Here is a 22,464-nt window from a genome sequence, read left to right on the forward strand (position 1 = left end):
AATATATTTCAAAGAAATAATAAAAACATTTCTTTTTGTAGAAGAGAGACAAACGTATCTCCAAATTAGCTGTAATTAAAATGCATACCTGTCAAGTATGGGGTGATGGGGGGTGTATGGAGTGAAAATAGTGTCAAAAAGATTTGTGTGTGCGTAAAATGATTTGACTCCATAGGGGGGGCACGGAGTGCAGGTGTACCGTAAAAGCGGGCGATGATTACCGTCAGAGGGGCGGGACGTGCTCCCCGGGACAGAGGGGCAGAATGCGGTGGTTTCCCGGCCAAAACGGGAGATTTGACAGGTATGTTAAAATGACCACTGTCTTACTGTATCGGCTCGTTGATTGGTTACGCGTGTTTGTGTCTTTTGGGTGATTCGGCTTGCCGTAGCAGAGTGCAAACTGCGTCTTCAGATGCACGTTTTGAAACGGAGCAGCCTTTCCCGTTAGAGGACAGTTTGAGGTTTTCAGGAAGCATGTAGAGGCTCTGGCCGTGACCACAGGATGTACCAGCAGGGTAAATGTTTCTGTCTGATATTTAGCTGTTTCTTCCACAGAGGAGCTGATACAATGTGACTGCTAGCCGCTAGCCTCAGTCAGCCGGGGCTGCTGCTACTCGAGTGTGTTAACAACGACTACCGACTTATCTGCTGTCAGCTTTTTCTGATTTAAGAAGGAAAACAAACAAACATAAAGCAAGTAAACAACAACAAAAAATAGTTTTCGTTCAGTAAAGTAAAAGATTTATCTACCTTGCTTGTTTACACTGTGCAATAATAAAGCTAAAATGATCTACAGACTTTGCTGATACTTTAATCATAAATTGCTTCTAAGAACATTAATAACACCATTACTTAATTTTTAATATCCTTGAGTGTCTCTGGATTTAAACCTTTTGACTACCACTACAAACAGAAATATGGTTATATTGAGTAACATATAATTCATATGGGCCTCCATATGAATGATATGTTGTTATTAAAATATACTTTATGTTTACTTCATGAAGTATACTTCTAATGCATCTCTGGCTTTCATTAGGGACTTCATGTGCAACACGAGCTGTAAAACAAATCCATTTGTTGTAATTTCTTTGTAGAACTAAAAGTATAAAGTATAAACAGTATAAAGTAAATAAGAGCGTTTTGCTGGGGTCATCAATAGACAGATAGTGTGAAAAACAAAGAGGTGTAAGAGGTGTATGTATGCGACTGTAAACAATTACAGTATCATTGCTCAGATTGGTCAGATTAGAAATGGAAAATAACCTAAAATATGCTTCATTCACTTCTTATTGCTGCATCAAGCTGAACTCCATTTTTTTTTTTTTTTGCTCCATTTGTGGTTTTGGTGATTTCGAGATAGAACTTTTCAGGTACAAAAAGTTTCCTTCCACTTTGGGATGTTTCCAGTTTGTACCAACTGGGGAGGCATTTTGTATCTGTGTTGACAGTGTAGAGTCTGACCTCACAGAGGACTTTGGTGTGCTTTGACATCATTCTAACAAAAGGTCGACGACCCAGAGTCTGGACAAACAATGAATGTATGAATTTAAGCGCACGAGGAGATGGTGTCGGGATCTGACGTGGAAAATAAGCGTGCGATAATTTTGTAAGATGCACATGTTGGAGGATGCCTGCACATGTGGTGCTGGGAGCCCTTTTAAAATGGACGCTGTGATGAGATCAAAAGGGAACATTATTGGCTTAGTTTCGTCGACTGGTCTTTTGGACTTGCTGAAGCTGTGCATTTGGATTGCTTAATAAATATGTTTACTTATTTAAAGTTTCAGTAACTTTTATTAAAAAAAAACATTTTTTGCATATTTGTTGAAACTGTTTGACAATCAGTCTCCACTGCCTTCTTAGAAACAATCAGAGTAGGTGGGCGGGTCTTAGAGCTGTCAGTCACCACTCTAAGTGGCCCTGCTCCTCTCCGCCCCTTGATCAGTGCTACGCTACACCTAACAGAGTCTGTTGTGAATGCTCAGGCTAGTTAGCGTGACCACCAATGATGGCGGATAAACGGTTTTCCTGGAATGGTAAGTTGTTTCTCTGCCATTAGCATATTTAGCAGGGAGTACATGAGGTTGATTAACAACCAATCAGAGCCTCCTCCTGGCTCTGATTGGTTGTTTCTGGTTGGTAGCGGCGCATTACTTCAGATGGCAACAGTAGCTTAAAAAGGAGGTGGAGGAGATCCGTCTTTTCACACATTATCTGTCATATAATCACAACGTAGTGATGAGTTTGAACAAATATGTTAAATATATATTTTTAATAAACGTTATATGCTGTAGTTTCATGTCTGCCTTACAGTCTTTGCTTATACAACTCAAAGAGGCATATCATAGACAGCCCCTAAATACACTTCAACCACTTACATAATTCAAAGTATTGTTTAATATTCTACTTATAAAATATTTTTTTATCATTTAAAAAATAAAAGTAGGATGTATTAAAGACCAAACTATTACCAAATTGCACCAACTCGTCAAGCAGTTTCTTCTACTACGACCTAGTTGCTCAGTTTCAAGGTTTTAAAAATTAGAACCTATTTTTTTCCACATATCAAAAGTCTTTGTTTCTGTGCTCGCCACCAATGTGTAAATGGAGAAATCGAAATTTAAAATCAGCCTAGTTAAAGCTAACCCAGTGTTTTTTTTTTTTTTTTGCTTTCTCAGCTCAGATGACTGTCTTGTGTCTGTCTCATCGTTTGCTAAGGTATATTTCCCTTTTTTGAAACTGCTGAAAGTTCAGTCTGTGGTAATGATGATCTTGTTTAAGAAGGAAACTGAAAATCTGTGTTTGCCGTCACCTCACTGAACAGCATAAGCCATATAAAGTCACATTTAGAACCTTTGTCCCTTCAGATGTGGCTGGATCTCTGAATTGGGCTATTGATTTATCTCTGGGGGGCAGGTGGGGTTAAAACGTTGTGTATTGTGATTTTCCTGATGTCAGTCTACTATGACTGATAACTCTGCAAATCGGGATTGCAAATTTCTTTGCTGAGGCTGAGAGAACGTGATAATTTTTCCTCTTCTTTTTTGCTCAAAAACCCAGCCTTGATAAACTTTGAGATAATTTCTGGTATTGGCATACAATAGATAACTCAGAACCATTTTTGGCCTTTCTTTTGTTTTTTGGCTGTGTGAGTGTTTTCCCGCGCCGAACATAAGAGGAGTTAAGGAACAAGACAGAGGCACTTTTGAGGTATAGTGCGTCATTGCGACCTTTACATCAACTCTTTCTTAATAATAACTCGGTATTCAATATATTTAATTTATAGGTGTTGACTTTTGGCTGCGATGACGAAGGACTGCGATGTTTTTGATGGAATAGAAATTACAATTAAACAGTTACTGTATATAACTCTATATTACTCTATTGTCTCAACACCTCCTAGTGACGTGTAGTTTCTGTTGACATTATGACAAAAAGTGGGGGGGGAAATGACGGTGAATGCATTATTTTTAATCTCGTTATTATGTACGGCATACCGTCCACCGTGATTTCCTTTGGTTCTTTTATCGGGGAAAAGGCAGGAGCCAGATATTTGCTCCCAAGCCGGTTGAACAAGTGCGTTTCAGCGCTAAAGCCAGGAACTGCAGCGCAGCTGAGCGGTGAACTTTTTCAGCTTCAGCCTCTCGAACATTTTCGTAACTTTCAGAAGAGGAAGAGTCTGCTTTAGTCTCGTTTTGATGGTAAGTTGTTTCTTTCCCTTCCTAAAGGAGGTTGTTTCGGTTTTTTTTTTTTAAATTATCAATACTTTGAGGCGGAAGTAAGCATCCGGTCAAACAAACATATTTGTTAATTTCAATTTATGGCGTCTCGTGCTTATTACTTCCTAATGAAGCATTGCGTCAGTAAGTGTTTTTAGGGAAGCTGTGTACTTTAAGCAGTCTCATCGTCTCTTTTTTTAGTTTTGGAGGTTGTTTGTATCCCGAAAGTAGGAATTTGTCTCTGCGGTGCGTTTACTGACCCCGGGAAAGTTCACGGCGACCCCGCTTTCTGTTTAAGGTCTGTTTAAATCGGCGTTTTTATATCAACTCATTCAAATAAAAGATTAAACATCTTCAATAGCCAATTTAACATTTCTGACTTCAATTGATAATAATAATAATAATAATAAAGTAAAGGGGACTTATTTTATTGCGTATCAATCACACACTCATTGGCCAGTTTATTGGGCACCTGCTTTTTAACGCAAGTAATGAATCAGACAATCCCATGTCAGCAACTCGGTGGTGAAATAGCTTGCTGAAGTTTAAACGGAGCATCAAAAAGGCAAAGGGAAGGGATTTAGGTGACTTTGAGCGTAGCATTGGTGCCAGATGGGATAGTGTGAGGGTTTCAGAAACTGTTGATCTGCTGGGATTGAATACACAACCATCTTTTAGGTTTACAAAGAATTATCAGAAGAGAAGATGGTGGTGTTTATATAAGTTATATTGTGTTGGGGAAGTTATTTGTAAAAAGGGTGGCACTTCTGTATGCAGCTATGTCTTTGTTGTAAATCTTGCCGTCAGAATGTGACACCAGTTGGAAAAGTTCAAACTTTTAGCTCTCAGGATGTTGCAGAAAAGAAGGAACTGATCCCATAAAAATGCCAGCTGGTGTAAACGGAGAACCATCAGATGCCTTTTAATAAGCAATATTACATTTCAGTACTGGTGCTTTGTGTTACCTTTGTGCTTTTCCAGTAAAATTCAGGGTTCAGATCATATATCCCAACTTGCTCAGACAGTCGGTAAGCTCCGAGTCGTATGAACTCTGACATGAGTTTGACGTTGACAGTGAAAAAACTGGTTCACCAGCTGCTGGGACATACTGAGGTTGGGGCCACAACAATCATTGTAGCCGGGGATCCGACCATGGCTGCTCTTCATATTTTTTGACAATTATTGCTTTGAACTGTTTCTTGACGACTACACATTCAGATATGTTCTAATGGGACAACAAATTACAACACTGACTAAGTCAGTCAAACACAAATCATAAAAAGTAACCATGTCATGTCCTTGTGTTTGTTCAGAAGCTGACAGATGTTCAGTGTTAGTTTTCTCATTCTTTGCATGAAGACTACAAAGTTCAGTTTTGGTCCTGTCTGGTCTGCTGTATGTTTACTGTGTTTTCCACATTTCTTGTGGCACAAAATCTAGATAAAATAACAACAGATCATTTCTTACAACTTAGTTGTAAACATAAATTAACTTAATCCAATCTCACGAGTTAAAAACGGTAAAAAGTTAGTTTAAAAAAATGTTTCCCGTCGTCAATGGATATTTGACAAACAAAGAAATCTCTTAACCATGCCCCTTGATCTGTACTTAATCTCTTAATGTAATGGGAGGGTCCAAAAGTTACCAAAGTACTCACATCATTTCCAAATACTGTAATTCATTACAGGTTTAGCTTCCAAAACTAGCTTAAGTATTTTCTAAAGTTAGACTGTACTAACTCTAACTTTAAAGACAAAACTAGATTGGTAGAGTTTATGATTTATGAGAATTCAACATAAATAGCCACAACTCTACTAGGTTTCTCAGTAAAAATACCTATCTTCTTGCTACACACAGTTTATAACTAATAATAAAGGTTAGGATATTATTTTGTTCCCTAAACCTACTTCATAGTGTATGTTCATTTCTGTTCTGTAACAAACCTCCCAGGCTTACACACCCATGTTCTGTATTGGATAATTAGGGGATTTCTTCTTGACTTTGTGAGAAGATTCCAGATTAACACAAGCGACTCTATTTAGACAAAGATGACAGCTGTAAAGCAGGATTGTTGCCATTTGGTATAGGACACCTCATCTCTCATATTCACTTCTATAGGACAAAGGAAATGGGACAAAAATGGAAAAGAAATCAGATCTATAGAAGCAAAAATAAATAAATAAATAAAAGTTAGAGAAGTTATACAGAAAAATCCTATCAAGTACCTTCTGCTATCAAATTATTGATTGGTTAATTAAGTCCAGCAGAAAGGGCTGAGCTTCACTTGTTGATCTTCAAAGTACTTTTTGAGCTGCAGATGCATCCTTTGCTACAAATAGTCAAGTGTACACTAAAGCTATTTTGATATTGCATTCTATGCAATAAAATGTTTGCTTTCTTATTTAAAAAAAGCAATTTAATTATTTGTTTGCGTCTTTTAAAGTATTTCTAATATAGCATGTCAAATCTGCAGAATGTGCCAATTTTTTTAAAATCCAAATAATCAATTAATCGTCTGATAGATTAATCAGTAATAAAATACTCAAACCTGTTTTGTTATACTGCTAACTTGTACATGCTATGATGGAAGTTTCATCATGTCCTGTCCCACAGGTAGCGTTGTGGATCCGCAGAACGGAGTCCCTTCATCCTATCCACCAGACTCACACATGGTAAGATACACTTCTTCATTTCTGCTAAACTAACCTTGACAGATTAGATTTTTAAAATATTTTCTTTTGCACTTATTTTTATTATAACCAGCTGAACCAGGCACTGCCAGGTTGTTCTGATTTGTATCATTTTTATTTTTGATCTTGCAACTTAAAAAGAACAGCCAAAAGCGAATCGCCACTGTTAGTTGACATTGTTGCAGATCTGGATTTAATTCTGGCCTTCGTAAAATATGTCTCTCTGTCTTGTCTTGTCTTGTGATGTTGTTTGTGGATCATTTTAACAAGAAGTTTAATCATTAACGCCTGTGAATGAACTTGATCATGTGCTCGTGAATCGACTCTGACTCTTCTCCCTCAGGACTTGCAGGGGTATAAGTGGGTGCGCTGGCGGGTGTGGTTGTGTCGTCTGGTGGCCCTGCTGACCTTGGGTCTCCTTCTGATTGTCTTTCACTGGCGGCCCCGGCTCGCCGTCCTCGCACGCTGCCGATCCTGCCCTCTGGTTTTGGCAGATGTTCTGCTGTTAAGAGTGAGGAAATGAATGCAATGTGTGCAATTTAAGCCAATGCTATAGCTGTTGTGTAGAGTTTCAAATGTATTCATTCTGGTTGAATTTTTTCCATTTTCCAACCACAGACTTGTGTTGTGGTTGGACAGCATCCCCTTGTGTTTTCTTGTATTCTCTTTATCCTTCTCTCCCTCCTCTATTCTTATCTCCCTTTGTCCCTTTTAACCTTTTGCCCCACCTCTCTTTTTCTCTCTTTTTCCTCCTTCTTTTGACATATGCACAAACACACACAAACGTCACATAAAATATCAATAAGATTCACTGGAGTTTGTGGTTGTAAAAATGAGAAATAAACCCGAGAAAAATCAAGAAGTATGAATACTTTTGTGCAATTTGTACTCTGACGTCACACCTATTCGAGTTTCCTGATGCTGTCGGTTAACCTGATTATTTTCATACTAAATGAAAAAGTTATGTCTGCCAGATTTGCTCAAAAAAAAAAAAAATGCTGATTTATTTATGTGCTATTTTCCGTCAGGACAGTTTTGGCCAGCAGCATGTTGTGGAGGTGCTCACGGAGGAGATGGAGGCGGGCAGGTAAGTTTCTGTGTGTTTCTCCATCTTTCAACTTTCTGCTGAAAGGGCAGTAAGGAAACATGCAGAACTCTGCTGATTCAGTTGTTCCCTCCAGTTTGGATCTGCTGGGGCAGCTCGACGAGGACTGGAGAGATACGGTTCAGCTTCACAGAGAGGAGGTGATCTTTGTTGTTATTATTCTATTTTATTTTTTATGAAACGATGTCCAGATTAAGGTTACGCCCAGGTCTTACAGTGGCTTTTGGTGCGTTTCAGAAAACACTGCTGCGCTACTACTTGTATGAAGGGCTTCGTTACGTCTGGTTGGACAGGAAGGGAGCTTTCTGTCGTGTTAGGTATTGAAAATTAAAACTGCTCAATCATATAAAGAGTTTTCTGAACACTATTGTAAGTGTTATATACACAAAAGTACCATATATTCTCACTGCATCTCAACAGCATGTTTGATGGTTTTACTGTATTTAAGTAAACCACTGTATTTAAGTAAACCAGAAAAGAGATAAAACCTAAACACGTGCATTTCTACTTTAGGAAGAATATTTTGAATAGGATGTTTCCTCCTTTGTAAAACATTTTGTGTCCTGTCTTCAGTGTCCTCAATGAGGACTGGACTTGCAAAGGCTTGTATGGCTTCCAAAACGGGTTGAGTCCTCAAGAGCAGAGCTGGAGGTAGAACGAGATGCTCAGTTGGAGATGTTTTAAACTCGGGAGGAATTTCTGATTGATTTTATTTGTGTGTTTTCTTTCAGGAGAAGCATGTTTGGGGCCAACCTTATTGATGTGCCTGTAAAGTCTTATGTGAGGCTACTGTTTGAGGAAGTGAGTTGGGAGAATGAAATCACAATCAATTTTACACACATGAGCATAATTTCTAAATGGGGAAAAAAATACTACAAACTTTAGTAATGTATTTACAGTCCTGCAACTTTTAGATGTGCCTCTGCTGCACCACACCTGAATAAAATAATTAGGTCATTAAGGCTTTGGAGAACTGATCTACACAAGGAGGAGGGAATTAAGCCATTTCATTCCAGTGTTTTGTACATGTGGCTCATCTAAAAACTGTAGGACTGCGGCCCTCGAGGACTGGAGTTTGACACCCCTGATTTACAGCCAGCAACTTTAGTAATTTAAGTCTTGAATTCATGAATCTAAAAGTAAGGCCTTAAAATGTCTTAAATCCATTAAATAAAATGAAGTTGACCTCAAATAATTAATCAAAGGTCTTATATTTTGTTGGGGCTATGTAGGTGTTTTCTTATGGAACTGACTGATCGCAGATTACCAATCCTTAAAAAGCCTGACCTGGCGATTTTGATTTTGGCCAACATCAATTTTTTTTTTGTCTGAAATAGAGATAGAGATAAATCTTTATTGTCATTGTCACAAGGACAACGAAATTTAAAAGGTGCCATCAGTCAGTGCATATGCTTAAAAACAAAAAACAAACTGTCTCACAATTCAAAGGTCTTATATTTTGTTGTGTTAGGTATATTGCTAAATATAGCAAGAAAGTAGCTAACAGCAACTTTCTTTGCTGTGTGTACGTTTAAGTGCAAACATATAGACATGACCTGGCGGGCTTGTCTGTCAGTCAAACCTCTCACTGCAGAGCAGAAGAGGACAGTGGGTGATTTTTAAACCTTTACTGAGGTAGATAAGATTGGGGGATAAGATTGGCTTCACATGTAAGTATCGGCCGATTATCAGTCCCCCAAATTTAAGGAAAATGGCTGGCTGATAAATATATCCTATAGAATATATGGGTATGGGATATAATGTAAACAGCACTGTCAGAGATGCAATACGTTTATTGCAGGCGTGCAAATGATCTAATCGTCTGACTGTTGATTGCAGCAATCCACATTGTTAGCAGAAATAACGGGCCCCAAAACCAAATTTCGCTAAAGGCCCCATGGAGGCTTGGGCCGGCCCTGACGATGCTACGTAACAATCTTGAGCTACTTTCAGTAAATACAATCTGGTATTTAACAAAAATTGATACCAATGCTTGAAAGCAAAGCTGCAGCAGGTGGTGTTCTCACTTCCTCTTGTTGGGATTAAATGTTGTATTGCTTTATAGTTAGTTGGTACATCAGTAAAAATCAATCATTGGCCAGTATCAACTTCTTATAGTATAATATTAAGTACAAATACAGTGGTCTGGCAACACTTGCACAATAGTATTGAATAAAATTGTATATTACTACATCTCGTTGCTTGTACTTGTGACAGTGCAATGACAATAAAGTTGAATTCTATTCTATATTATGACCAGCAGTGTGTGTATATAAACATTAAAATGACTTTAAACGATAAGGATGACAGAACAGAGAAACAAACTGTATTGACTCTGCAGCTGTAAGTCCAGTCCATGTAAAGCTAAAACACCAAAAATGGTTTTCTCTGCACTGGAGAAAACAGTTTTTCAGATAAACTTAATTTTGGGGGAAAAAAATAAGCATAGTATTATTCAACTTCAGATTTGTGAATTGAAGTTGGATAAGTAACAATTTAAAATATAAATCCAGTTTTGTTTTTAGTCAATATTTCAAAATCTAATTTCTTTTCTCTGTTTTTAATCCTGCAGGTCCTCAACCCTTTTTACATATTTCAGGTGTTCAGCATCACCCTGTGGAGCATTGATGCGTATTATTACTATGCCTTATGCATATTTATTATCTCAGTCATCTCCATCAGTATCTCACTGTATGAAATTCGAAAGGTGAGCCTTCAGTGGGAAACATTCATTCAATTTGATGTTTTAATCTGATTTCTAAATACAACTTTCATTTTTTTTTCTTGCTCCACAGCAAAGTATAACTCTTCGCAACATGGCTCGGTTCATTACAAATGTCACAATAGGCAGAGACTCGGGAGGCAAGTCCTATGTTTTCCCATATGACTTACTTCCTTTACTAAGAAAATGGATGCATGATTTTTTTGTGGAAGACAGCAAAGCTGTGCCTGCTTATAATGTGACTCATAAACTAAAATATATCATTTTATGAATCAAAAGCTTTGTGAAAAGTTTTATGGATTCATGTTTGGGTCTCAAATAAAAAATTCTCACAAAGAATAAGAAGCAAAAAAAGAAGCAAATGGAGGCCAATGAAAGGGAGCATTAATCCCTAGGATTTATACATAGTTAGCATAAACCTATGTTAACTATGCATAGATAGTTAGATTTGCAGACCCTATTATAGGTCTGCAAATTTAAGCAAAACTGGCTTCACAAGTTTTACTGGAGGGTCAAGATCAACTTTTTTTTATTACTGTCACTGCACTTTTAGGTTTTCTGATGAGCAACATTGTTTCCACACAATAAAACCTTATAATAATAGCATAAAAGGGCCACAATTGTCCCTTAGATGCTCGTTTCCCCTCAAGGTTTAATTAATAACGTCAACACTGTTTTTTTCTGTTCTCTCAGAGGAAGACTGTGTGAGCTCTGAGGAGCTGGTCCCTGGTGACTGTCTGATCATCCCTCAGGAAGGCCTGGTGCTGCCCTGTGACGCCGCCCTGCTGGCCGGGGAGTGTCTGGTCAACGAGAGCATGCTCACAGGTAACCAGAGTCACGAAAACCTACTAGATGTATTGTTTTTACTTTAATAAAGGTGTCTGATAGATGATGACTTTGGTATGTAAGGGTACCTTATTGAGTTACTGTCTCCAAGTGTACTTGGTATACGTGTTTCTATGGGTTGCTAGGTTACCTTTGTCTTTTTAGTTTTTTCCTGTGCTTAAATTGTCTGTAAAACATTGTTGTTTTCAGGGGAAAGTGTTCCAGTGCTGAAAACCCCCCTCCCAGCTGCAGACAGGACCTACAGCTCAGAGACTGAGCGCAGACACACTGTTTTCTGCGGCACCCACATCATTCAGGCTAAAGGGGGACGGCCAGGAGGAAGCGGCGCTGTTGCTGTGGTCACAAGCACCGGTTGGTAGGGGGGCCTGTAGATAGAAAATTAAAGGGATAGTTCAGAAATTTTGAAGTGAGGTTCTACTAAGAACCTCACAAGGTTCCAGCTTGATTTCTTGCCAACTTTAGTTTCTTATGGATCCAGAGCAGTTGGCTCTTGAGCCTGAAGCTGATAGCTAGCGTTAAAAAGACCAAGACCAAACCAGACTTCCACTAGGTTTCACTTTGGTTGAAGTGAACTCTGGTGCGGTTCAAATGCAAATGTGGATGCAGGTGGACCAGAGACTGCTCCAGAAACAGGAAGTGGACCAAAGTAGGCCATTCTGGGTAAATGCAACCAACACAAACGTTCGAGTCTACCGCTAGCAGGAGTGGTCTTTGGCCAAAGACAAAAGAGAAATCCTATAATCCTAACATCTGGCGCCACTCCATTTTTATTTACTGTACATTTTGCAGAGAACGAAGTTCTGCTCATTTTCGTCTTCAGACGTTTTGTGTAATTTCCTTCAGCGGAAACGGCTACGGGAACCCCATCACCTGTTGCTCAAAGGCAAAAAACCAGGTTGTTCAAAGGGTTTGGTTCTTTTGACAGTGCTGTGTGAAAGCAAACCACAGCAGCTGAAAATATAACAAATATATTGGAACCTAGTCTACTGAGCTGTCTGCTTGGTGACTGCTCCAAGCAATGCTGCTCTGATTTTATATGATTAAAATCTTTTAACTGAACCTCGGTTACAGAAATCCTGAATTATCTGTTCAAGAGGATGCAGAGGTAGATGTTGTGCTGTCAACATGCATCATTTTATTAAAAATGCATATATGCATCACTTATTGTTTGGCACCAAAATTACAGATGTTGCATTAACCTAAAAAAAAAAAGCAACTTTTTTTTGTCATTGCTTTCCAAATCAGACCAGTTCTGCTCTTTGTGTTTCTGCTGCAGGGTTTTTCACAGCCAAGGGTAACCTGGTCAGCTCCATTTTATACCCTCAGCCTATCAACTTCCGCTTCTACCAAGATGCCATGAAGTTCCTGCTCATTCTCGCTGTGATTGGTAAGCCATAGCCGGGACTTCACTAACTCACTAACTCTGTTTCCATTTTTCTAATCTTTCCCTACGTTTTCTTCAGCTTTCATCGGTACTATTTACATTTTTGTGATCCTCTTCAGAACCAATGTAAGTGCTCCGTGTGTTTTCTGGCCTGGCAGTGAATGTGTGGAGGGCTAACACTGCTGGGTGTGTGTCCAGATCACCTGGCTGCAGTTAATCATCAGAAGCCTGGATGTTGTGACCATCGCGGTGCCTCCCGCTCTGCCTGCCGCCATCACCACGGGAACTATTTACGCCCAGAGCAGGCTCAAGAAGCGGGGCATCTTCTGCATCAGCCCTCCACGAATCAACATCTGCGGCAAGGTGTCTGTGTTCTGCTTCGATAAGGTGAGGCTGGAAGCTAATACCTGGTCGCTTATGGGGAGTAAACTATTGCCGATGGCTTACTTGGAGTAAATCTGTTTTCCGCAGACTGGAACGCTGACAGAGGAGGGTCTGGATGTGTGGGGGGTGTTGGAAAGTGGACCTGCTGGCTTCTCAGAACTGGTCCCTGACCCCACACTACTGCCACCAGGGGACATGAGGGCTGCACTGGCCTGCTGTCACACGGTTACTCTACTGCAGGGTGAGCCCCTTGGAGACCCCTTGGAGCTCAAAATGGTGGAGTCTACTGGCTGGGTATGATACTGTACACCTTATGATCTTTATTCAGGGTTGAAATCATTGGTAATGCTTGAATTTTAATGAGGTGTTTTCAAGGTTTGGAATGCTTTACATTCTAAAATCATAGTACAGTAACTAATTATGAAACAAGAAATACACTTTTTATTTTGTGAAATGCCATCATCAAGAAAATACATATCAGATATGTTGATCAGTGCTTCATTTACCTAAAATCAGAGTTATCTCTGAACAGGTGGGGGTCTTGGCTTTGATTTTAAGAAACCCAGTGTTTCAGCAGTATTGCAGTTTTCTGGAAGTTTGTTCCAGATTTGTGGTGCTTAGAAGCTGAAGTGCTTGATTTCTGTATCAATTCATTGAAAGTGCTTGATATACAAACTGCACAGTTTTGCAATAAAGTGCAATCTAATGTTTGATTAAAAGCCTAAATTTGAAAAAAAAAATAATAAATGCATCAGTGTGAAAGCCAGTATTTTTGTTTTCCTTAATCCTCAGACTCTCCAAGAGCCAGAGGGAGACGGAGACGCTGCTCACTCTACATTTGGAGGTCACAAAGTTTTGGCTGTGATGAGACCTCCAACTCAAAGGCCTCAAGCTCAGGGAACAGTAAGTGTCTCCGTAATGTTGTCAAAATAACCAATTTTATTCTTAAAATGTTCACATTTATTTGTATCTCGTTTGTGCAAGAGAGACTTTCTCATTCAACTGCAGCTACATGTTAATGATTTATACAAACCACACAGATGTGGCTCAGAGTCACATCACTGTTTGCTCTCATAACAAGTCATGTGTGAAATTTATTGAACCTGCTTCTCAACTCTAAAATAAACTAGATAGTGTTTATTTCTGACAACACACCCAGTCCGGTAACAGCAGGATCTCTGTGGCGTTCAGGAACTGTGGTAAATATCGTCTGGCTTCGTCGCCTCAAGGATCGGCATCAATAAAAGCTAAAAGCAGGAAGCATAATGTCAACATGGGTCACATAATTATAAAAACATCAAATAAAAAATCAGTGGGGAGGAATGACTATTTATTTCCTATCCTATTTTTTTTTCTCTGTTATGTTGAAAAGTCTTAAGTCTGTTTCAGTTATATTGTCTTCCCCTTCTTGTTCAATGAAGAGTGAAGAGTACCAGATTTAATTCTTTAAATGTCATACAGTAAGAATTGATTAAATATAGAATTAATTACATCTGTCTCAGTTAAATGATTTCATTTTGAAAACTAGATATAATTATTTCATGACTTAATAAGTTATTTCATGTGCCTGTACTGAAGCACATCATGAATCATTCTAAGCTATCAATTTTATTCTTCAAACTCAGTGGGTGAGGGTAGAGGACTCCCTGATGTCTGCACCCTGATGACTTCTTCCAAGTTAGCTAGGACTCTGAGGTTAATATCTTTGCTGGAAATGTGGAAGCAACTTCAATAAATTGTTGTCATTTATTTACTACAAGCTGTTAGCAACCAACAAGCTTTATAGTTTGGTCTGAAATATCTCTAACACGTTCAGAAGAGAGCTCAGTGTGGTTCTACGTGGAGGAAGCCACATTATATTGACAAAAGTATTTGCCCACCTGCCTTGACTCACATATGAGTTTAAGTGACGTCTCATTTCTAGTCCACAGGGTTCAGTATGACATTGTTCCTCCCTTTGCAGCTAGAACAGCTTCAACTCTTCTATGAAGACTGTCCACAAGGTTTAGGAGTGTTTATGGGGATTTTTTACCATTCTTCCAGAAGGGCATTTGTGAGGTCACATACTAATGTTGGATGAGAAGCCTGACTCTCAGTCTCCACTTTAATTCATCCCAAAGGTGTTCTCTAGGGTTGAGGTCAGGACTCTGTCCACACCACACTCTGCCATCCATGTCTTTATGGACCTTGCTTTCTGCACTGGTGCACGGCCATGTTGGAAGAGGAAGGAGTTAGCTCCAAACTGTTCCCACAAAGTTTGGAGAATGGAATTGTCCCAAATGTCTCGGTGTCCTGAAAGCATCACTGGAAGAAGCTCCAGTGAAAGTTCCTTTCCCACACCATAACCCCCCCTCCACCAAACTTTACACTTGGCACAAAGCAGTCAGACAAGAACCGTTCTTGTTTTCTCCTATTTCTACTGACATCTAGGCATCCATTAGGAATCGTCATGTTCTAGTTTTGTTTATTGGCTTTGGCTTTGTACACTACAATGGAGATATTTTTTAGGTTTCATTGGAGGTTGGAATAATGTTTATATGGTGTAATCAAGTAATTTATTTGATTAATGTGAACTGTTTTAAGCCTCCTTTTCACTGTAGGAGCATACAAAGTCAACACGAACTGCAAATAAAAGCAAGAAGGTTCATCATGAAATCATTTTAATAATGTTTTAAGGGGGACTTTTAAGTAGCCATGCGTTATTTTCTCGTTTCCTGTTCTGCCATCAGTACTCCAGTGAGGCGGTTGCCATCGTCAAGAGGTTTCCCTTCTCCTCGGCCTTGCAGAGGATGAGTGTGGTGACGGTGGCCCATGGGGGACGCTCTGCTCTGGCTTTCCTCAAAGGTTCCCCAGAGATGGTGGCTAGCCTCTGTCGCCCTGATACAGGTTCGGCCTTCCAGTCGACACGCATCGGTCAGCTTCTGCCCTTTTCTAATGAACTGAAGACGAAAACGGGATGATTTTGTCTTTTCCAGTTCCAGTTCAGTTCTCTGGCACGCTGCGTAACGTCTCCAGTGAAGGCCTCAGGGTTCTGGCACTCGCCTGTAAACCAGTAGATGTCGACTCTGACTTACTGAACATTGAACGGTGAGAAGAGCAAAATCTATTTTTCAGATTCAGTTAAGTTGCTCTATATCTGAAGGCAGCTTTGTGTTGGTGTGCAGGGAGGCAGTGGAGACAGAAATGCAGTTCCTGGGCTTGTTGATGATGAAGAACCTGGTGAAGCCAGAGAGTGCAGAGGTCATCCACACCCTGACACTCGCTCACGTTCGCAGTGTTATGATCACTGGTGAGATTGTGTTCACAGCCTTCCTACTCCTTAGAGTTCCTTGTTTTTAACTGAGAATGTGTTTCATTGCTCTTAAGTACTGCCATACACAAGTATTCATACCCCTTTAAATTTTCCAGATTTTGGGCTGGTACAACCAAAAATGTCAATGTATTTGAGATTTTATGTGAGAGACGAACACAAAGCAACGTTAGCACTGTAAAAACACAAAGTCATGCCAAGTATTCTTGGTCAGTCTAGTGCAAATATCTTAGTTCTCTTGAAATAAGCCAAAAACTAACCTAGAAGTAACTCCCACTCTTCCCATGCCTGCCCTGCTTGCTCTGTTTTTGTCCTGTCTTTTTCTATATTTTTGGAGCCTTTCTTTGCACACCCTCCAAATCTACAAATTATGGTTCTGGTCAACCGGCCTCTCAATGTAATAGATCAAATTTTCTCGACGAGAAGACTGGGCACAGGAGGGCCCTCTTGTCCTGCAGGGACGCACCCAGCGGGACACACCCTGGATTTATTCATGATAACAGGATTTCTGCTGTTTGGAGCTTGTGGATGTCTGGCTTGTCGACAAATTTGTGACGGACTTGGCCGAACTAGCGAACACTCAGACTGTTGGTGTGGACAGAGACACTCGCTGGATGTGAGTCTTGACGTGACTTGCAGCCCAGCTGAGGACTCTAAACTCACTAACGAGATGGAATGGATCCTGGAGAAGTTGCTAGTTCCGGCTCAGTGGAGCGACCAAATTAATTTGGATGACTGGGAACTGAGATGTATTGGTGAGACTTTAGGGAAGGTTGAAATTTATAATCTACCCGATCTAAGACATTCTGTATCTGAATTGGCTTTCCCTGTGTTGCCTTGGAAGGGCTGCATATTTCCAATCTCCTGGAAGATATATAAACATAACGCTCCTTCCCACCTCACCCCTTCTGTTATCCATGCAGCTGTGGAGCTGAGCGCTCCCAAGGACATTCCCCGATAACAACATCTTGTCGGGCTTCTGCCGGGAGGCTGAGCAACGTGGTTTCATGGCCCTGTGATGTCACTTCACTCATGTCTTTGTTTTGCCCTTCGTTTTGTCTCAATGTTGCCATGTGCAACATTGTGTCCTTTCCTAATGTGGACACAATTAGGAAATGTGTCCTTTCCTCTTTTTTTAATTTTATTTTGTTAGAAACGGTGGAGTACTCACTTTTAATCCAGAAAAGGGATTAGAACAAACTTGGAATCTAGAGACTCTAGTTTATTAGTCACTCTTTAGCTTACATTTTAGAAACAGTAGAGTACTCACTATTTAGATGCAGAGAGACTGATATAATCGCAACCCAGAAAAGGACTTAGAACGAACTTAGAATCCAGAAAAAAATCTTCCAGAACAGGAACATTTAGTTCCTATTATTACTTAGAAACCGTGGAGTACTCATTATTTTTACAAATTTAGAGCACACTTAGAAAGTCCAGAGAATACTTAGACTCATCTACCAACCCTGAATAGGAGTGTCTAGTTTATATACTTTGGATCAACATTATTAGCTTTTTCTTCTTTTGCTCTTTCTTTTGGTTTATTTTGTTTGTATTTCCTTTTAAATCCTGTAAAGCACTTTGTATTGCCTTGTTGCTAAAAATGTGCAATATAAATAAAATGACCTTTTACCTTTAACTGACCGCTTCAATGTTACTGCTTCATGCAACGCAACCGCCTCTCTACCACCTCTCTCTCTGCTCTGCTCTCCGTCTGTGCACTTCACTGACAGAGCAGACTGAAATGGATCAAAACAGATTCATGTTTGGTTCTCCTTCTCTTCGACTAATTTTGCAATTCCTTGTGTCGGTCTCACATTAAGTCCTTGTATATAATATGTCACAGTTTGTGGTAGTATCACCAAAAAATCATATCTGAAAAAGCGGTATGAATGATGCAACGCTGCATTTTAGAATTGGATTATTTTATCCTGGCGTTTCTGTTCTTTATCACACAGGGGACAATATTCTAACAGCAGTGAATGTGGCAAAGAACTGCAGGATGGTGAGACCTGACGAGAAGGTGATTTTTGTCATCGCAACCCCCCACTCTGCTGAATCGGTGCCCAGTTTGAGGTTCAGCGTAGAAGATGGTGGGACTGCTGCTGCTGCTGCCCAAGACCCCACAAACCACATTAATCAGGCAAGTCTTTAACATTCAGCAATTCGGTGATACCATATTTTATGTGTAGGGCTCTGATTTTTAATCAATCCTTGAGTCAGAACCTCATGCATGATCGTTGGTACACACAATAACACAAAATTATGCAAACTGCCTTTTCACCATTAACCCTCCAGGGTCTGTACCAGGCTGGTGTCGACTATCATTTCGCCATAAATGGGAAGTCCTTCGCCGCCCTCTGCGACCACTTCCCTGGATATCTTCCGAAGGTAATCTAAACTTTATAATGCGTGCAGAAAGCTCTCCCAATAATAGAACTCCTTAATCCAGGGAGGACATTGACCGCACGCTTTTGCAGGTGTTGATGAAAGCAACTGTATTTGCGCGCATGGCTCCCGACCAGAAAACCCAGCTGGTGAAGGAGCTGCAGAAACTGAAGTAAGTCCAGGTTTTTGTTTGAACACGTACAATAAAATACGAGTAATAAAAGGGAAAAATCCGATTAAAATGGAAAAATGTTTTTGTGTAATTGTTGCACTGCTGCAATATATCAATTGGTATAGATTTATGTTGAGACTGAAAATATTTTTTTTTTGTGTCGCTCAGATGAAGCTCAGCTTAAGCTGGTTTAAACTTAGACAGAGACGTAGTGACAGTGTATCATCATGTATGTTTCATAATGAATTTTCCGGCAGCTATCGAGTAGGCATGTGCGGGGACGGGGCCAACGACTGCGGGGCCCTGAGAGCTGCCGACGTCGGGGTTTCCCTGTCCGAGGCCGAGGCATCGGTCGCATCGCCGTTCACCTCAAAGACGGAAAACATCAGCTGTGTCCCACTGCTGATCAGGTGAGGATCAGGGCGGATCTAAAGGAAGGAGTCAGATGAGAAACGGAGGATGAGCTCTTTAAGATTGAACTAACCCTTCGTGTGTGGCGACAGTAGAAGATGAATCATTTTCATGTTATTTATTTTGCAGAGAGGGCAGATGTTCTCTTGTTACGTCCTTCAGTCTCTTCAGGTACATGGCGCTTTACAGCCTCATCCAGTTCTGCTCTGTCCTCATCCTGAACACAGTGAGTTGCAACGAAGAAACTCCACTTTTTCAGCATAAAATCTGTTACTACTTGTAATTTCAGTGAAAACTTTGAACCAGGTCTCATATTTTTCTTGGCGTAACAGAATTTTCTTTACTATTGTCTTTCATAGTTTAATGAACAAAATAATTTTTTTTTATGCACATGTTCTCTAATGTTGTCCCTGTTTGTGGCTCTGTGTGTATTTGCATAACGTTCATTTCCTGAAATCACAAGATTTCATCTTCATATTTCTACAAATTTCAAAAGCATTGCTTACTTTAAAATGTTCATTCTACTCGATACAGTTTATTTGTTTAGCATCATTCATATACTAGTAAAACATTCAGTTAAACAAAAGCAGAAAATATTTGATGAATGACGGAAAAATACGATTGGCCTTGTGTGAGGCCAACCGTATTTTTCCGTCATTCATCAAATATTTTTAATATTTGACTCGGCAGCATGTGCAGAGGTTGTAGTCCTCATCATAGATGTTCTGGGTTCAATTCCTGGTCTCGGGGCATGTCCTCCCTTTCTCTTTTCCCCCTTTTTTCCTGTCTATTTACTGCTGAATGAAGGTCACTAGAGCCTAATAAATAAAAAATAAAAAAACAGGGTAAATATAAGATTAAATATAGCTCGAGAATCAAGCCCTGGGCAATCCTAGATGTGATCAGTCTCACATTTTCAAATGACATTATGTTACAATTCAACAAATGCGTTGCCTTTGGCCTGCAGGTGAAGACAATCATGGCTGACCTGCAGTTCCTGTTCTGTGATTTGTTCCTGGTGACCCTGCTGGCCATCGTGATGGGGAGGGGAGGTCCCAGTGAGGAGCTGCATCCCTGCAGACCCCCAGCCAGCCTGCTGGCCCTGCCCGTGTTTGGCAGCCTCTTCATTCACACCTGCACCGTCGTTCTGGGCCAGCTAGCTGCATTCTTCATCACCACCACGCAAGAATGGTTAGCCATTGTTACCAATTGAAATATGTTTTGTTTTTTCATTGAGGACAATATTTACACATTTCCAAGAAGTCAACATTTGATTTAGTTTGTTTTATAAATATTGTGGTTTTTTTTATAGGTATATTCCGCTAAATTCAACAGTATTTGGAGCAGAAAACCTGCCCAACATGGAGAACACGTCCGTGTTTGCCTTATCGGCTTACCAGTACATCATCATGGCAGTGATAGTCACCAAGAGCTTTCCTCATAAGAAACCTCTCTATCATAATGGTGAGTCAGCAAAGAAGTTCAGGAATGAGGAAGTTAATGGTTTAGACTTCTTTAACCTTGCTGTTCTTTCTCACCGCTCTTCCTTCCAGTGATCTTCCTCTGCCTGCTGCTGATCCACTTTGCCGTGGTGACCTTTCTGGTGTTGTATCCGGGTCCTTTTTTCAGGAGAATATTCAAACTGTACGACTTCAACGACATGAACTTTAAGATGCTGCTCGTTGCCATGGCAGCTCTCAACCTCTTGGTGTGTTTTGTGGTAGAGGTAAGTCAACACTCTACACTGCAAAAACACACCAAGTACTTTTTGGTCTAGTAAGACAAAGCTAACATTGAGATGTCCCAGTTTCTTGACAGCATATTTGCATCTTTTGATTTTATTGCGGAAAGCTATCAGTCTGCAGAAATATTTTTTGAAAATTCTCAGCATTACATGAACACCATATTACAGGGAAGTCCGTCAGTAACCTTGGACATGCGGGTGTCTTGGTGAAACAATTGATATTCATCCAAAATTGGATGAAAAAGCAAAACAGAAACTAATCAGAAAGGCTTTTAAGAAGCTGAATGGAAAAACTGAAGAAAGTTCTGGTCATGTTTTACATAGAAGCCTGTAGGTTTTAGGTTTTTTCTCGAGGACTTTGAAAGTTTTATTTTTTATTCTCGACTTTTTACCAGCCTTTGCATAAGATTATAACATGTCATCATTGTTCATGCTTGGCAAAACCCACGAGAAAACAAAAAACAAAAACCTGGCTGTCCCAATACCATAAAAAAAATCCTAAAAACCTCAACACTTTAATCTGGATGAATGTTTTTTTTCTTCTTCTCCAGCTGCTGATAGATGTGGGTGTTTTGAACTGCCTCCGGTTGCTGCGAGGGAGGCGTCCATCCAAGAAGCAGTACAAACGTCTGAAGGCTCTGCTGTCTGACTCGGCATCATGGCCGCCACTTGATGAAACCCTGTCCCCCACAAACAGCACAGTCATCTCCTTCAGCTAGCGCTCACCTGAGCTTTAACCACGTTGGATTTTCTAAACGGCATCCCCTCCCTGGACAACAATGCAATGTTTACCTGAAAAAAAATAAAAGCTATTTTTATGTATAGCTTTGTCTGCGTGTTCGAAGTTTAAGAAGGCTAATGATCTAGCATCTTTATGAAGCAAAGTTGTTTTTTTTTTCTTATTTCAGTACATTTTCAGTTTCAGCCCTTTAGCTTTTCCTACTATACCAGTAGATTTTGTCAACTAAAATTTCCCAAACAATTTTACAAGTTTTTCTTAAACCAAATTAGTAAAATCAACAACCAGGAAGTCAAGAGACACAAGACAAATATGCTTTAAGAAGTCCTTTCAGCAATCAATGTCTATAAAGACTGGTAGACATCCTGCTGATCAGAGACAACTGTTGCATAACTGCATGGAGTGGTCCAAGAAATGCAACCCACTAGAAAAATGTCATCAACCACACTTGCACTATTACCCTGAAAAATCTGTCTTGTTATGGCTTGCTCAATATTTAGAAGGAATATAAACCAAGCAATCATTCTGTAAAACTGATTTGGAGACATTAATAAATCTGACATTCTATTATTGTGGCATTTAGCAAATCGTAGGAGTGCACCGACTGCAGTTTTCTGGCCGATTACTGATCTTTAATTACAGATTAAAGATCGAACTACCAATTACAGATCGGAATCGGCCTGACCTGCCGATTCCGATTTTGGCCGGTAAAAATTATTTTTTTTGTCTGAAATGCGGCTAAATATAGCCAAAACGTTGCTGAGTGGGCAACAGTGGGGTGACTGTTAACTGCAAACATGCAGACAGGACTTGGTGGGCTTCACATGCGAGTATTGACCAATCACCA

The 22,464-nt window shown here is 39.9% G+C and overlaps 1 protein-coding gene across 3 annotated transcripts; it reads left to right on the forward strand.

The window, feature by feature from the left end:
• Positions 1-370: 370 nt before the first annotated feature.
• atp13a2 (ATPase cation transporting 13A2) lies at positions 371-21,702 on the forward strand. 3 transcript variants are annotated; one of them, XM_028014374.1, is made up of 29 exons: positions 371-515; positions 6,336-6,394; positions 6,756-6,923; positions 7,441-7,499; positions 7,594-7,657; positions 7,755-7,834; positions 8,091-8,168; positions 8,249-8,318; positions 10,090-10,224; positions 10,313-10,379; positions 10,933-11,064; positions 11,275-11,436; positions 12,362-12,472; positions 12,549-12,595; positions 12,668-12,856; positions 12,941-13,147; positions 13,646-13,756; positions 15,583-15,739; positions 15,829-15,940; positions 16,018-16,142; positions 18,122-18,306; positions 18,462-18,554; positions 18,644-18,723; positions 18,981-19,133; positions 19,264-19,360; positions 20,102-20,325; positions 20,447-20,598; positions 20,688-20,860; positions 21,430-21,702. In XM_028014374.1, the coding sequence occupies exons 1-29, from the start codon at positions 503-505 to the stop codon at positions 21,595-21,597; spliced, it is 3,471 nt and encodes a 1,156-aa protein (XP_027870175.1). In that variant the 5' UTR covers positions 371-502; the 3' UTR covers positions 21,598-21,702. The 3 variants fall into 3 exon arrangements, with proteins under 3 accessions (XP_027870175.1, XP_027870183.1, XP_027870193.1); XM_028014382.1 differs by lacking the exon at positions 371-515 and adding an exon at positions 3,578-3,704; XM_028014392.1 differs by lacking the exons at positions 371-515; positions 6,336-6,394 and having other exon boundaries at positions 6,790-6,923; positions 7,446-7,499.
• Positions 21,703-22,464: the final 762 nt, after the last annotated feature.

The sequence above is a fragment of the Xiphophorus couchianus genome, chromosome 1, assembly GCF_001444195.1.
Source record: "Xiphophorus couchianus chromosome 1, X_couchianus-1.0, whole genome shotgun sequence".
NCBI lineage: Eukaryota > Metazoa > Chordata > Actinopteri > Cyprinodontiformes > Poeciliidae > Xiphophorus > Xiphophorus couchianus.